The 17,688-nt window shown below is 41.2% G+C and overlaps 1 protein-coding gene across 7 annotated transcripts in view; it reads left to right on the forward strand.

Annotated features, from left to right (window-relative positions):
* RBMS1 (RNA binding motif single stranded interacting protein 1) overlaps positions 1 to 17,688 on the forward strand; it is a 208,100-nt gene that overhangs the window by 143,752 nt on the left and 46,660 nt on the right. For all 7 annotated transcript variants that reach the window (XM_075180778.1, XM_075180772.1, XM_075180774.1 and 4 more), the window contains exons 3-4: positions 10,402 to 10,460; positions 17,334 to 17,425. In XM_075180778.1, coding sequence (XP_075036879.1) covers positions 10,402 to 10,460; positions 17,334 to 17,425 — 151 coding nt within the window. The remainder of the gene's footprint in view (positions 1 to 10,401; positions 10,461 to 17,333; positions 17,426 to 17,688) is intronic.

The raw sequence follows: 17,688 nt of genomic DNA on the forward strand, positions 1-17,688 counted from the left end.
AGTTGTTTAGTTTTAGTGCAATGCAGTTGTTTTAGTGAATTTTATTCTGCAACATGCAATTAAGCAGTTATTCCCATGATACATAGCCAGCCAGGAAGAGAATTATGGGGATTGTGCTTTGGCAGCTGCAAGAAAGATTTAGACCCACAAATGTGTTATTATTTTGGAAGCTAAAAATACATTACTGAAAAAGGGCTGCTTCTACTAATTCTCGGTTCCTCCTTACTTCTGGCTTCAGCATGCAAGTAAACAATTCATTGACTACCTGGCCAGATAGTTGTCTTGAAATGCAAAGTAAGCACCATGCTAGTGTTATTGCTGTTAGAAGGAGCTTGTGCGTATGAAGCACGTTTGCTTTGTGTGCAGCCCTCATAAAGCAAGGGAAACAGGGTTCTAAATTAAATTGTGCTCGTGATGATTCATAGCTCCAGCTAAAATCCTGCTTTTAGAGAAGCAGGGAACATAAATAACCCAGAGCACAAGATTTCTAATTACAGTAATCTGATGTAATAAAGAAATTGGAGCTTACATTTTAAAAATAATTGTGCTCTTGCTTAAAAAGTTAGAGGCACCCCATATATTATCTATCGGTTTGTTTGTTTTTTGTTTATTCAAGATGATCTCTGGATTGTTTTTGTGTTTTTTTGTTATTTAACTAAACAGACCAAAAATGAATTTAAAAAAATAAATAAATAAAAATCCCCTTTTGTTTTTGTAGAATAGCTCTCGATAAGAATAAGCACCCACAGATGTTTACAATGAGTTTAACACAAGTAAAAATGAATATGCATACGAATCGTGTTTGTTATGTGTTTCGCAAGCGGTTTACGGATTACTGTATATTTTCTAATGCCTGGAAACATGTCAAATGCACAGAGATCAAACAATAAGCGCCCTTAAAGAGTAGAAGTAAAAACGCCCATGAGTATGGACTTGCTTAGAACAGCGATTTCTATTGTTAGTTTACATGCCTTTTACCTAACTTTTAAAACGCATATAAAACCGCCAGTGGGTACGTGTGTTAAACTCTCTCTGTACTGCTGACCCCTTCCAATTAAATCGCCATTCATTGCTGGTCTACCGAGTTGAAAGTATTCAGACCTGTCCTGTGGAAATTGTGACTATTTGGGGTGGACTTTCTCCTGGGCAAAAAAAAAAGATACGTTCTTCAAGGAATTTTTTTGACAGCCGAGGGGGCCCAAAATGCTTCTGTCATAATCCACACCTATATCATTCTCATGTATATTTAAATATGACAAGTGCCAGGACCTGTTATGTTTAAATGTATGTACCAATTTGTTTGTTAAAAATGTAAGTTTATTCAAAATTTGCTGGTTGTTCTACAAAGTGTTATCATTTAAAAAAAAAATAATAAAAAATAAATATATATATATATATATATATATATATATATATATTATTTTTTACACCTAAAGTTTCGCCGTAGTTTCAGCTTTATAATAAAGGGTTTTACATATTTGTAAGAACATCAACGTCCACTTTCAAACAAATGGGTGCACCCTATAATCTCCCCTCTAGGAGCCTGTTCATTTGTAAATAGATTACCTAAAAAGACAAAGATAGAGGGCTGACAGAATATTATATATAATTTAGCCAGCAATGACTATCATGTTAAACAGCTCACAATGACCAGGGTATTAGAAAGCCGACATTAACCAGCATAGTGCCCAGACCATAATGAGCTCATCGCAGGACTGATATTTCACTCCAGTCCTATGTAGTGATTCTAACTCTCTCTGCTTGTCTACCTCTTTCCCTCCCTAACTATCCCCCCACCCTACACTTATCACAATCACTGTGTATGCACTCTCTCCTCTATCTATCTCTCCTCTACTATCTATCTCTCTCACTCCCTTCCCCCCTCTCCATACCCATATTGCACACTCTGCCCTTTTCTCTTTCTTTCTCTACCTCGTTCTCTCGCTCTTGTTCTCCCTCGCTCTCGTTCGCTCACTTTCACCCTCGTTCTCGCTCTTCCTCTTCTGTGATTCTCCCTATTATCACTTTCTTCCCCCATCACTCAATCACCCCCCCCCCCACTATCTCTCTCGCTCCCTCTCTATACCAATTTCACACACACTGCCCCTCTCTCTCTTCACCCATGTTCTCTCTCCAATCTAACACTATCTCCTCTCTATTTCTGCCCCCTCACTTTTTTTCTTTTACTGCCCCACCACACTCTTCGGTCTCCCACCACTATCACACCCCCCCCACGTCACACTCTTTCCCCTCACGACGAACCCCCCCCCCCCCCCCTTTCCCCTCTCTCTTTCCTAAAATCAATGAATTGCTGGTATCTGTATTGTCATCTAATAAACAAAACAATAATATCGGGTAAACTGCGGGAACCTTTGTCATTCTAATAAAAGAAAACATGGACTCCCTGTGTTACTTTTCTAACTCTTTACTTCCAGTTATAGATGCCATCATTCAATATTTCACCAAACACGTCCACTGGTGCAGCCCCGGATCTGTTTATCAACCGTTTACAACGTTGGAATTTAGCAAAGTGACCTGCAGACCCCGTGCACAATGCCTTCTGTACATGTGCCATTGTACAGTTTGTTGTCCATGTTCGGGTTATTGGAAGTCTTTTGTTATTCATTGTACTGCTAGCTGACACGTTTGTGTCATTGAAACCATTTAGTGTGTTTAAATGTGTGCACTTCGGTGGCTCACTAAATACACACTCCAGGCTTGAATAGGCCTATTCTGCAGTGTTTGTGTTTGATTGACAAAGAGCTTTGGTGCTGGCATTGAATGTTCTGTAACCCTTTCAACAAGACCAAGTTAAAGGAAATGAAATCGCTAATTTACTCTGCTGTCACCAGCTGCAGAGGACCCTTTTCTTTTCTTATTGTGTAGTGTTTAGATGTTCTTTTTACTCTGGCATGGTGTGGCTCTTGTTTATTTAAACACAGTTTAGATTGAAACATTGCATATTGTCACTATTTTGAAAAGTAAAATGCTGTACTTGACAAGTACTCAGATGAGTGAAGGTAAACTGAATTTTGTATCTGTCTTGTAAGGTGCAAACATACACCAGAGCATATTATTTATGTGTTAGGTAATGCAACCTGTGCCATGAAGTTTAACCATATATATTGTCGCAGAGAAGTTTCATGAGTATATGATAGCGTGAAATGAGGCATCGGGCTACAAGGCTGAAATATCAGCCACCTCTGAGTTCTATGCCCTGTATAACACTGTCTAAAAGCACTTGGGGCTAGATTTACTAAACTGCGGGTTTGAGAAAGTGGGGATGTTGCCTATAGCAACCAATCAGATTCTAGCTGTCATTTTGTAGAAGGTACTAAAAAAATGAAAGCTAGAATCTGATTGGTTGCTATAGTCAACATCCCCACTTTTTCAAACCCGCAGCTTAGTAAATCTAGCCCTTGGACTGCTAAATAGTGCGTTTATCTGGTTCACGAACTCGGTGATGTCACACATATTTTACAGTAGAGGGTAGATTGTGCCATATAAATATGTCTGTCACTCTCTCACATGACTACTTACCAAAGCAAATTATTATAGGTATATTTAAAATTTTTAAGCATATTAACAACCGTGAAAATGGCAAAATACAGATTAAACTAGGTGGAAACTCAACCCACTACAGCTTTGGGGCAATTCAGTCTAAACTGCCAAATTGGCAGATAAAATTGACAGATATGCGGCCAACTTTAGAGCGTTAAAAGGTTTCTTTGTCTGCCAGTGTCCTAGGCACCAAAGCTGTGTACATTTTTACTGGTTATTACATTGTTTGGGTATGTGGAAGACATTTTATTAAGCAGCACCAGATGTTTAATTTGTATTGTGTAATATATGTTATTCATCAGCTAGCCTACGTTAGGTGCAAGTGGCGTTTTCTTTTCTTTTTTTTTTTTGTTTGTTTTTTTTTTGCTCGTTTTCCAAAACTTCCTCACCACATTTGCTTCTGGAAAAAAAAATATCTAAAACATATGTTTTGTTTTTTTTAATTGCCGTGAAGCAGGTGGAATTTACATTATTCCACTTTTCTTGTTTTCCAAGCGACTTGCTTACGTTCTCAGATGTGCTCAGCCGTTTGTATTTCAGAAGAGCGAAGGAGTCAGCCTATTTACTGTCTGAGAAGAACAGACAGAGTGGCTACACGGCCCTTCCTCCTCCCAGCAGTGCTCACATACAAGTTTGAGAGAGATGTTTCTTAATGAAAGATATTGTGCATTTAGAAACAATACACTTCTTGTATCCAGCGACAATTGCACCAGAGGGCTCAAACAGGCAATACGCGTCCACTCCTTGCTCACTCCCCTACACTCCAGCTTGGCATCTTTGTACAGTTATGGGTGTGGTTGCAGAAAGCACTCACCCATTTGTTAAATTTAGCACAATGAATTTATGAGCTCTTTGAAACCGTCAACTTCCTAAACTGTGATGTGCGAAGGTGATTTTAAAAGAATTCTGTAGTGATAGGACTTGAGAAAAGCGCAGACTTCAAGAATTCTGGTCATTTTTACATGGGAAGGGGCAAAAAATTAATTGTTCCTTTTTAGATGCCAAAGTAGTTCAAGCATTTGCACTGCTCTATTAACTGTAAGGATAGGACTCTTCCTTTTGTGTGACAGGAAAATGCATTTCCAGTTTAAAGCGCAGAAGGAATTCTAGATTAACAACGCAATTTGTTGCTTCTAGGCATGGAACAGATGTACCATATGAGAGTGCAACACAACTAACGGCAGCAACATCCTGGTTATTACAGGTTCCTTAATAGGCACCCTTAGGGCCAGTTCTCACGTACAATAGATTGATAGTTGCTCACTCTCCTAAGAGAACAGGTGATTCTCCTACGAGCCTGGCTGACTGGAAGGTAAGTGGGGAACTAACGTAATGAAGCACTTTCCATAATCTGTGAACACAGAGTGCGTTGTACATTTGCCCAACCCACCTGATGACACAAATTAAGTCACGCCCACCTCTTCTCTTTATATATGTCCTCCATCTGCCGGAGCGCGGGTATAAATCATAGTATGGATAGTATTGGTACAAATGCAAGGCACTTGGAAAATGTGCTCTAAAAAATGATAATTTAAATGGGCCTAAAGCGTGCATTCAGTTTCCTGCATGTTCACACATTTTCCCAGCTTTATATATGTGAATGAGCCCCCAGTCTATTCTCAAGGGTAGTGTAGAGCACAGTGGTTAGCATCACTGCCTCACATTGCTGGGGCCATGGGTTCGATTGCGACCAGGGCCCAATCTGTGTGGAGTTTGTATGTTCTTGTGTTTCTGTAGGTTTCCTTTGTGTGCTCCAGTTTATTCCCACAGTCCCAAAACATTTCCGTGGCTGCTGACCTAAATGGACCCTGATGTGTAGGGACTACTTGTCCCTTCATACATACCTCACCTCAAGATACCCCTTCACAGCTTTACTCATAATGTATTATTTCCCTTTCTCGCTATTTACTCTTTGCTATGTACACTTTTGTAGGGTTACACCCCACTTCTGGAACTCTCAGTCATTATTCAGACATTCTGTTACACATTTTTTATTCACAGAACTATTCTTTAAACCCTGGCTCTATGTCTTTCCCATGCAACATCTTCTACCCTAAAATAATTTGGGACTGGGTGTGTCATTGGCTGAACTTTATTTTCTGTAACTTCAGCTTTTGCTTTCTGTGATTATTATTAGCGGAGTCTACCATCTTGATAGCTCACTCATATTCATTCAACTAGAGATGCTCCAAAAATTCAAACTGGTTAACAAATTTTTTATTGAATTTGTCCGGTCTGAAGGGGTTGAGTTTGATTGTGGTGCAGATGGCCGATTCAATATGGTTTGACTGCTGTTGTTGTCCTGCTCTTGAATTACGTACCTCGAACTCGTGATTGTGGTTTGAAGTTTGCAAAAGCAGTTAGTATTTATGATTCTTACAGTGGTTAAAATAAACTATAGAGTCCTGCCTGTTTGTGCTTAAATGGCTACATATTGTAGTATTTTTAACCATTTTAAATTGGGAGGTTTTTTTTTTGGAACAAGAAACAGTTCAGTTTTCTTGTTTGAAGTTCACAGTTCACCTAGAAAACCGTTAAAAATACTAGACAATGTAGCCATTAAACTTGAACATGGATGACCCGATTGGAACACGATTGAACTTGTTAGCCTTTCTTGAATTTCTTTAAACTTTTCAATATCCTGTAAATCTTGAGAATTTATCATGAATTTTCGAACTTTGGATCCAGTTTGACAAACTGGTTCATGAACCACTCTAGACCATCTGTAAACATGGCTACTCTTGTTCAGAAAACTGTAGGCTGAAAGCTTCAGTATCACACACTTACCTAAATTTTACTAACCGGCTCGTACCGTTAGCCATAAGTTAGGTTTCCTGTGGTTCGTGTCACAGCCCTGGCCCGAGAACTGTGGATTGATGATGCTGCCCTGTAGCCCTGAAAGTTGGGGGGAGGTTCAGTTCAGCGTGATTTCTCTGGAACATCTACGGAGACACATCACGCAGATTTTATGGCAGGAATCTCAGCTCATTCTTACACCACATAGAGGTGCACAGAAAAACTAGCGGAGATTCCTACCGTAATGGCTGGCAATGTGCACAGCTGGACAACATGGGGATGTCCAGGCACCAATTGCATCTTCCCCTTATAGTGATACCAGTGAAAAAACTCTTTTTGTATCAACTCTTTGCAGTTCTAAGAACTCCTGAAACTTTTCAATATAGAATTATGATATTGCAAAATGATTTTAGTGACTTTTTTTTTTTTTTTTTTTTTTAAATAAAGCAACTTTTAGTGCAGTGGTCCTAAAATAACATTGCTCAGCTTCCAGCATGACTCCGTCTAGCCGGGAAGAATGTGTTCTGCTCCCAAACTTCCCACTTAATTTACAATTGCAGATACCTCTGCTGGATGAATTAATATATGTTAATGAACATGCTCACATATGTGAATTAATTGGCTTTTGTAACTGGAATATTCAATTTAGTGGGACATTTAAGACCAGGGTATTTTCTATAAGGGATATCGTTGGAGGGTCTGATGTTGTTCCTTTAAAAACACATGTATTTTCTATATATTTTATCAGAACAGTGTCGTTTGCTCTGATTGGAAGATGCCCCCAGTCATTTCTGGTGGTTCTAATTTTCGTTTTTCTGTTTCTCATTTATTTTATTTCTTCCCTTCGCCATCTCCCTCCCAATTTGAGTAGCTTCACAGCAATCTGATTACATTACTCATCCCACTTACCAATACGAAGGCTTCAGCCGGTTTCCTGTTCTGGGGAAAAACTAGACTAGAAAACATTCTCTTGTGGTGATCAGTACACATTTGTAATCATTGCAGTATTTTTCCAGGGCTACAGGTTTTTTTTTCTTTAGCTTTGTCACAGGATTTTAGTTGTTGTTGTTTAACCGCTTAATTACAAAGCATCCCTCCCTAAAACTGAGCGGCTGTTGGAGGTCTAGTGGGTGGGCCCTGCTATGATAACAGCACAATAATGTTTCTTAATTAGCAGCACTTGCTAAACAACACTGCCCTTAGGAAAGTCATAGGGGTGTTTGCCTGCATTGTATTGTCTCTAAGTGCAGATAGGTCCTGCCTTGGCTGTCACCTAAACCATGTCCTTAAGCTAGATACACACTACACGGTTTTTGTCCAATAATCGGCTCAATCAGCCGACATACGACCGCTCGTTCAAAAGTCGGGTCAGTGTGTGCAGTGACACGATGGTCGAAAGTCTGCCCAAATGGACGATTGTCGCCTCATTTGGTTGGTCGTACCGTTTAATATTTTCGTTCCAATCTCGTTTCCATTGTGTAGTGTGTATAAACTTCCGACCGATCCACAACAGTGAGTACGAAATTACAGTCATTGCTCATGACAACATGGCTGTAAAAAGTTGCTAAAGGGACGTCCGCTCTTCCCTTTATCTTCAGGCTAGTGTGTATGCAGTCCATGGACCGAGCGATCGGATCATCGATCGCATGTAAAATGGCTCGGCATAAAAAGTTGGTGGAAATTTCTGTAGTGTGTACCCAGCTTTACTCAGTGTCTACACCTTGACAGGTTCTCTCTTTTCTTAGAATATGCAGCATAAAATAATAGATGCAGTGACCAGTAATGTGGTTCACAGTCTGTTCTCTGGAGAATCTTTTGTTCATAGGTGTTTTGCAAACAAACACATTGGCTCCTTTGCTTGCAGGCAAATCACAAATGATCATTTACCTTCAGTTTAGGTACATGGCCAGAGGCAGATGTACACACATGGTCTAAAACTAAAATATGTAGTGGACAAAACCGTGAAAAGTGGTTTTGTTGGATAGGGGTGAGCTGTGCCAGTGCAAAAGGACCCGGTCATTTCCAGTGTCTGGTTTTCATTTTTAGAGAAATGAATAAGGGGAATCTGTTTCTTTTAATGCAGCATTGAGCATCCATTGGCTCTTCAGCGGTTGTGGAAGGCATGCTGGGATTTATAGTTCCACAACAGCTGGAGAGACACCGGTTGCTCATGTATGCTCTACTGCTGTGCTACTTAACTTGTTTTTATCACTTTTTTTTTTAGTTGGGACCCAAGTATTAGTATGCCATTGTTCTGAGACCGTAGCTTCCAGTACAGTGTATTGGGTATTTTACAATTAAAGGACCCCAAAAACAGATTCTTGGACGCTACGTGGATTCTTAGACTTGAAGGCCTGTGCATTGCTACCATTTCGAACAACGTTGGATTAATGTCTTAAAGACAGCTTGTTTATGTCAAATATGTGGATTTAACAGTAGCACATGGTATATATTTTTATTTTATTACATATATGGAATAGTATCTATTTTAAACCAATCTCACTGTAAACTCTCCTGAAGACAAGGAGGAATAAGAAAATTCTGAGGGTGTTGTTTTACTACTGAATGTGCGTTATGCTTACCTTCATTGTTATGAGAATTGCTCTTTAGTCTTCTTTTTCTCCTGTCAGTCCCTTTTCCTCCTGTCAGTCCCTGTTATCCTTATCATGCCATCAGGCACAGAAGTTGTACATGATGTATAAAGTGGTCTCATCACTTAAACACTGGAGACAGCCATTTTGTGTGTTAGGTAGACTACTGGAATCCTGCTAATACCACAGGAGAGGTCTATAGAGGTCTATAGCCTGTAAAGTTAGGGAGTGGAGACAGTCACTTGCTGGACTCCATGTAATTTAACAAATATAGTTCTGCTGAGTGCACAAAAAACGTGTGAGAACGAAAATATTGGCTTCTCTTAGTGTCATTGTGTTTAAAGCAAACATTAATCACTGTTGGTTTCTCTGGGTTATCATGAGTGTGGACAAGTAGAACAGCATACAAGCCATGTTCCTGTCAGGGATATAATCCAGAATGAAGCAGAGGACACGGGTTGGGCGATGTGCCCTGGAATGTAGGGCAGGGCCTTCTCACACATGTCTTACTGAGGAGGAGTATTACCAGGAAATGAAACCAAGGATGACATTCACATGTTTAACCACTTGATGTTAAGGCCAGTCTATGGAGGACTTTTCCGTTGTACCCTTTGGGGTATATTTACTAAACTGAGGGCTTGAAAAAGCGGAGATGTTGCCTATAGCAACCAATCAGATTCTAGCTGTCATTTTGTAGAATGCACTAAATAAATGACAGTTAGAATCCGATTGGTTGCTATAGGCAACATCTCCACTTTTTGAAACCCGCAGTTTAGTAAATATACCCCCTAGTCTGATTGGGTCTGCTATTTCCATGGCAACTTTGAAACCCAGCTGTGATTGGTTGCTGCCATTTATATAATCCTTTTCTAGAGATTGATACATCTCTAGCTAGCTAACCGTGCCATAATTCTAATAATGTATAAACACATTTATTTTACATATTGCATTTCGTTATTTTGCTGTTCTAAAATTGACAAATTTTGTTAGAGGTTTTAATTCAATTGAAAATTTATTTATCTAATAATTTTATGGGTGAGGGGCTTATTGGTATATATATTGATTGTCATATTGGTATATGGCTGATAGGGGACTTTGGTAAATAGCTGCAATTAAGTTGTACAGTCTACTTGGTTTATATACTTGATGAGCTATGACAATGCTTATTTGTTTTTAAAATATTTTTTGTATTTTTGCTCAAGTTGCCCCCCTACTCCCTAACTAGGAGACCAGGTGATGTTGCTCCCCTGTAATCCTTGCTTTAGGAGAGGCGGGTTCACCTGTGGCACAGCTGGGTGCTAGCAAAGGGGCTCTTTGTAGCCTAACCATCCCCCAAATGTGTACATACTCTATAAGCCCCCTTCTAAATTGTGCAGAATATTAAACATGGGTTAACATATACACTGTGATGTTTCATTATAATAATCTGTCTTTATTTGTTTTGTTTACTTAGATATGGCAAGATTGTATCCACAAAGGCTATTTTGGATAAGACAACAAACAAATGTAAAGGTATGTAGTCATAATGATGACCCATTTCAGCTTGGTGATACTGTAATTACAACATGGAGAGTCTTCAAGTTTAGTTGGAGAAAAGTGTGGAGTGTTCAATCCAAACTATTGTCACTTTTTCTCTTGATAGGTTCAGTAGGCAGCAGGGCCGGACTGGGACTAAAAATCAGCCCTGGCATTTAACATACACAGGCCCACCTCAGTAAAAGCATGAAAGAAATCGCGTGCCGCCGTCGCGCAGCGCCGGCGGCAAAAAGGGCGTGGCTGCATTGTGTTGTGGGTGTGGCCAACAGGGGGCATTGATACATACATAATAAAACATTACATTTATCTCTGCTTCTGGTGCTGCTGACATCCATAAGGATGGGAACTTCCTGCAGAGTGAGCAGGGAAGCTCTTTGTCTCACGAGATTACAAAACCTTGTGGTACTTAGAGCTCCTCGGCTTGCTGCAGGATGCTCTCCTCCCCAAAATCAGCCCCATATTCAATTGATAGCCCACCCCAGCATTAAATTAAAGGTTCTTTCACCTCACCTTAAATAATTAGCCCCCCCCTACACTCCACAATTAAATAGCCTACCTCCCAACACTATATTAAGATCCTCCTTTCCCTCACATATTATATATAAAATACTGCGCATGCACACTATATAAACATGGGCAAAACACACACGCACACTATAGCAACATGGGGCCCCACAGCCACACTATTAGCCCCACTATTAGACACACTGTTTGCTCCACTGTTTGTTAGCCCCACTGTTTGTTAGCCCCACTGTTTGTTAGCCCCACTGTTTGTTTTAGCCCCAGTTTGTTTGCCCCACTGTTTGTTTGCCCCACTGTTTGTTTTAGCCCCAGTTTGCCCCACTGTTTGTTATCCCCACTGTTTGCCCCAGTTTGTTTGCCCCATTGTTTGTTTGCCCCAGTTTGTTTGCCCCATTGTTTGTTTGCCCCAGTTTGTTTGCCCCATTGTTTGTTTGCCCCAGTTTGTTAACCCATTGTTTGTTTGCCCCAGTTTGTTTGCCCCATTGTTTGTTTGCCCCAGTTTGTTTGCCCCACTGTTTGTTTGCCCCACTGTTTGTTTGCCCCAGTTTGTTTGCCCCATTGTTTGTTTGCCCCATTGTTTGCCCCACTGTTTGTTTGCCCCACTGTTTGTTTGCCCCACTGTTTGTTTGCCCCACTGTTTGTTTGCCCCATTGTTTGTTTGCCCCAGTTTGTTTGCCCCACTGTTTGTTTGCCCCACTGTTTGTTTGCCCCACTGTTTGTTTGCCCCACTGTTTGTTTGCCCCACTGTTTGTTTGCCCCACTGTTTGTTTGCCCCACTGTTTGTTTGCCCCACTGTTTGTTTGCCCCACTGTTTGTTTGCCCCACTGTTTGTTTGCCCCACTGTTTGTTTGCCCCACTGTTTGTTTGGCCCAGTTTGTTAGCCCCAGTTTGTTTGCCCCACTGTTTGTTAGCTCCACTATTACTTACACACACAGACACACTATTACTTACACACACACACAGACACACTATTACTTACACACACACTCAGACACACTATTACTTACACACACACACACACACACTTGCCTTTTTACTTCCAGCAGCAGCACTCAGCGCGCTGCCCGGCAGATGGAGAATCAGTGACAGCCGCCTATGCGATCAATCACATGGGACGGCACCACGTGACAGGTGCTGTCCCATGTGATTGGTCGCATAGGCGGCTGTCACTGATTCTCCGTCCGCCGAGCAGTGCGCAGAGTGCTGCTGCTCGGCGGGCAAGCAGACCGGCCCATTTGGCCATCGGCCCTTCTGGCATTTGCCAGAAGTGCCAGATGGCCAGTCCGGCCGTGGTAGGCAGTGACCATAGTAGAGCAACTACGAAATATAAATAAAACAATAAAAGCCCTGTGTAGTACATGCAGCCTGTAGCACTGGGCTGCAGACATCTGCCCCAGGTGATACAGAATTATAGGGCTGTTATATTATTTTGCTAGTACATTTGCATCCATAAAGAGTTAACAGCAAACCCACCTGCAAGCATTAGATTTGGTTCCAATAAAGAATTTCCGTGCCCAGCAGACACATTGCACACAGTAGACCAATGAAACTGCTCTGGTATTTTTCCCAAGTAGATGTCGATAGTTTTCTGTAAGTCAGAGTGGAGCTTAATCCTAAAACATGAAATAGAAAAGATAAATAAGCTGGGTGTACGGCAGCAGTATAGACATGTAGATTCACATTTTACAAGGTGTCTCATCAAAACTGTGTTTAGGTCTCCGCTGCACAGTTGTTTCCCATGTGGCCCTCTGCTGAGCACATTTATAAAGCTATAATGAGCAATACTATTAATGCTGGTTTGTTACTCATCGTTACTACTGCTGTTCTCTTATTGCTGAACATCTGTACTGCTATTACTGTTGATATGTTATTGGGCACAACTGGTGGAATACTAATACCCATTACTGCCCCAGGCATATTATCTGGCAACACTCATGTTATGCGTTACTTTTACTGCTTTACATATTAGTGGGCATAACTGCTAATCATGGCTTAGTAATGGACCTTACGGTTGGCATACTACTAGGCATTAATGCCAATGCTGTACGTACGACTGGGCATTACTGCTATTGCTGACGTATTACTGTCATCACAGCTATGACACATCCCAGATCTAATTCTAATTTTTAGCTTTGCCTGCAAAGCTATCTGGCCACACACTTGGGGAATGGAATCAACCACGCAAATTAAGAGCTGTTCATTTGGCCTAATCACCAAACAACCATTTCCGTATTCAGTTTGGAGACGCACATTTGTGGTCTGGCTTGAATTCATTCCATAGATATAGGCCTTTTGTAAATAGGTCAAACACCCATTTCACATGGAGTGTCGGAAGCAAGTTGGTCCAGTGGCCACAATCCGATTTTGGTCATTGGCTGATGTTAAAGTTTAACATTCAAATGTTTTGTTTAACATTCTTCATGATCGTACAAATATATTGATTTCAGGCCCATTTTGTACAAATTATCCAAAATTACCAACAACATTGCTACATGTTTTCTGCTTTAGATAGTTTGCATGTTCTCTATAGAATCCCTGCGGCTTGAATATCATTACACAATCACCTCTTATTGTTTCCATTAGATAAAATACAGATGGAAAATAAAAACAGTTATTGTGCCTTTAGTTCAAGTTCAGACAATCCTGATATTAAACACAGGACTGGTTTGCTTGTTAAGAAGAAGACTGTCAGAGACTGTTTAGCAGTACTAATAATATGACAGGATTACACAATGTGCAACTTGGCTGGGCTAATTAGAAGGTGGTCAATTTAAGCACCACTTAATTACATGATGAATCTCTCCATGGTGTGTGTTCTTTGTTCTTGAAGAGGCATGGCAGAGGGGTATCTCCTGTTCCTTTAATTGGTAAACAAATCATTTCTTTTTATTTTCTTTTGTAAATTCCCATATGATCATCGAGTGAAACTTAAGCTGGGTACACACTACACAGTTTTCATCCAAAAATCAGCTAAATCAGCCGACATACGACCGCTCGTTCAAAAGTCGGGTCAGTGTGTACAGTGACACGATGGAAGAAAGTCTGCCCAAATGGACGATTGTCGCCTCATTTGGTTGGTCGTACCGTTTAATATTTTCGTTCCAATCTCGTTTCCGTTGTGTAGTGTGTATAAACTTCCAACCGATCCACAACAGTGAGTACGAAATTACAGTCATTGCTCACGACAACATGGCTGTAAAAAGTCGCTAAAGGGACGTCCGCTCTTCCCTTTATCGTCCTAAACAAGGCTAGTGTGTATGCAGTCCATGGACCGAGCGATCGGAACATCGATCGCATGTAAAATCCCTCGGCATAAAAAGTTGGTTGAAATTTCTGAAGTGTGTACCCAGCTTTATGCCTTAACCTCCTGCTCTGCAGCCTAGTTTTGAGTAGCTGCTACCACAGTGATATGTTTTGGTATCATGCTGCGAGGCATGACCTCATGCTCCCTGCTTTTTATCCCTCTTTTTAGTTGAATATAAACATAGAATGATAAGATGTGTGTGTGGGGAGAAAGGTGTTTGGTGCTCAGTGGGCAAGGAAAGTATTCGGCTAGATTTTAATTTTACCAGTCACCCATGAGTAAGCAGGAAAGGACTTTTTTGGAAGGTCACGGTAGAGCCACACGGTTTCCTGCAGTCACATTCTTTAGTAGGAGGGAAATGAATAATACGATTTTGCAAGGCACAGTCTCCGCTTTCACTTCTCAGCACTGAGTGCAGGGGGGAGGCCTCATTATAGGAAACCAGCAGTCAGCATTTTCCTACATTACAGAGCAAATCAATACTTTCCATGCTAAGCGTGGACAAGAGCCGGTACTTTGGCTGTTACCAGCTTTGGCTCTCGTCTCTCATCTCCCTCTTTACTATCGAAAACCTGATGAAAATGTGATTTGCTGTAATGTCTGTGAAGGGGCAGCGGAGGTTGGCCACAGACTCCAAGTGTCTGGTACTTTTATCAGTCAATCAAAATGAATAATGTTTACTTAGGAGTTGACATTGACTGTCCGGGGGCAGTTGGTTCTGATGCAGGAGGATTTAAACTGTAGCAAATATAGTTTCAACTAAAAATAGGACCAGTAAGCCGAAAACACAAGTATGCCTCTGCAAAAGCGCAGCCAAAAACATTCACAAATATATTTGTAAAAGTTTCCATTATTCTACTGGGTGTGGGGTATTCAGCATACTTTTTACATTTCCTTAGACTTTTACTAGTGTTTTTATTAGTAGTAAAAAAATACATGGCAACGTGTTTGATACGTGTTGTTTTCTAGTGGCGTAGCTTCCTGTAGGCTTCTGGATGAGTTTGCATGCGGTAAATGGGTCGCATTTTGAAAAACAATGGTCTCTTGTGTCACACGCGTTTTGCTTGCATTTAAAAAAAAAAAAAAAGATTAAGGGTAATGAGTCCTAAATCAGGAAGTCTTCTGTGCACAGGGGGAAAAAAAATTACCAAACTAGTTGCAGCACGTAATTAACCAATGGGCTTACTAGGCTGCGACAAGGTTCCGAGTGGGGAGCATGGTTTGGGGGGGGGGGGGGGGTGACCTACCTGCTTCTGCACAGGAGGCTGCACACTGAGGGGTGTCTGCTGATGCAGTCCTGAATTGGGAGGAGACCATATTCCCACCTCCCACTTAAATTGAAAATGTTTCTCAGAGGTGGCCTTCCTGATGGCTTGGTCAGGGAGGAGCTGAGCTTCTTACGTTACATGAGCTACACTGAGTCTTGAAGGTAGATGTTAATAAGTTTGCCTAGGTGCTGCCATGGCAGGAGAATGAGTAGCAGGTTTGCATTTAGATTTATTCTGTAGAGAGAGAAGGTAAATGGAGCAGATCATAGTTAAGGACATATGCTATTGTTTATCATTTCGTAACTGCAACTTTTAGTACATTCTTACAAATTTTATATCTCGTTCAATATGTTACCACCTGTGCTGATCTTGGGCACAATGTCGGCATTGATAATCCCCGTTGGTTGGGGAGGGTAAGGGAAGCAGGATTTCAAATTAAGGACAAGTTTGTTTTTGCTTTCAGCGCTTTATCCCGGCTCGGAAGACGATTAGGCGCTGTGAGCGTATTGGCCTAGGGTAGCCTGAACCCCGAATCACTTGTGATAGGCTGTGTGCACTTTTACATACACATTTGTGAGGGTGATTAGTGGCACATTGAGGGATATAGATGGAAGTATTCTCCTGAGCTGTATGTCTCCTGACGCACACGCTTGCTGCTGGCACTTGTCTTCTGTATACAAACAAGCCGGAGAAGGACAGCTGACACCTCCAGAGTTACTCTTCCCCGTGCAGTAAATCTTACTTTTAATTAGAATCTTCTTCAGCACTGAAATGTATTGCAGCATGTTCATTTTCTGTGGGGAATGTTCAATATTAAGCTGCAGCTCCAGCCAGCCTTATAGAATTGGCTGGCGTCCTTGAACTGACAAGTAATTGGCACTACGGCTTTAATTGACCATGTCAGCACCAATCCTGCAATTATTTCTGACAGGGCCTCCGCGGTGGCATGTCTTGGTCACATACATAGGCGCTCATTATGGTTGTTAGTGCTCCGATTTGGGACACTTGCAGGCTCTCTCTCTCCCGTCATAATGTGTTTTAACTGTTTGCGTGTCCTGCATGCTTCACTCTAAAGAATACTAAGGTAAACTGATTAGATAGCCAGTGTTAATTTACAAGTCCTATCAATCTAATCCAGCAGGGTCAGTTCAAGGTTCACCATGGCTTTCTCATCTCTCCTCCTTACAGACAAGTCCGGTCTCATACAGCCATTGTCAGGGAACCAGGAGAAGACAATGGCAGTGTCCACCCCTGTACGCATAAAGTTGGTTACCCATGTTCTGGAGTACTACATTTAAAAAGTGTACCAATCCTCACCCTAATATAATGGGCTAGGGTCCTATGCCGAGGACCCCCTCTAAGTACTCTTCTATGTGGAGGAATTCATATACAACAGGTTCTGTGCAGGGTTTTTTTTTCTCTAAACTTTACATATTATTTTTTGTATGCAATACACAAATATTCCGCATGAACGCAAGGGGGCAAACACACGTGATCATTTGAAAGTTACATAAGGAAATTACCTGTGCTGGGTTGATGAAAATGGACAAGCGGAGGTTCTACTACTTTATTGGGAATAATGTAAAGGGGAATACAATATTCACATGGCGATGTCATACTCTCATAGGATCCATGTTATGACTAGTATTTATCCCATCTCAGTCTGTGCACGGTGAATAGTGATGTCTTGAGAGTCTGTTTGCAGGAGCTGCCTCTGTTGATGGGTGAATAAATTGTCATGTTTATGATCTGCAGGTTATGGATTTGTAGACTTTGACAGCCCAGCAGCTGCTCAGAAAGCTGTGTCTGCTCTGAAGGCGACAGGAGTCCAAGCACAGATGGCAAAGGTACCTTTCAATAAGTGTCCGGATCTCCTCCTGCTGGAGGAGTCGGAGGATAATAACATTTCTTGCATTTTCTCCTTAAACATGTATTTGTTTTCTATTAGACATTATCAAATTATGTCAGTCAAGGCCTACAGTTGTTGGATTAGTATTCCCATCATTCTCGGCTAGAGTCTTGGGCCTAATAAGGACTTTATGATGTTGTCTCGCCCCTCGATTTATGCTGGTAATGTGACATTGGGGTATTACGGCCCCCCCAATCCAGT

This window comes from Mixophyes fleayi, chromosome 7 (genome assembly GCF_038048845.1).
Source record: "Mixophyes fleayi isolate aMixFle1 chromosome 7, aMixFle1.hap1, whole genome shotgun sequence".
Classification (NCBI taxonomy): domain Eukaryota; kingdom Metazoa; phylum Chordata; class Amphibia; order Anura; family Limnodynastidae; genus Mixophyes; species Mixophyes fleayi.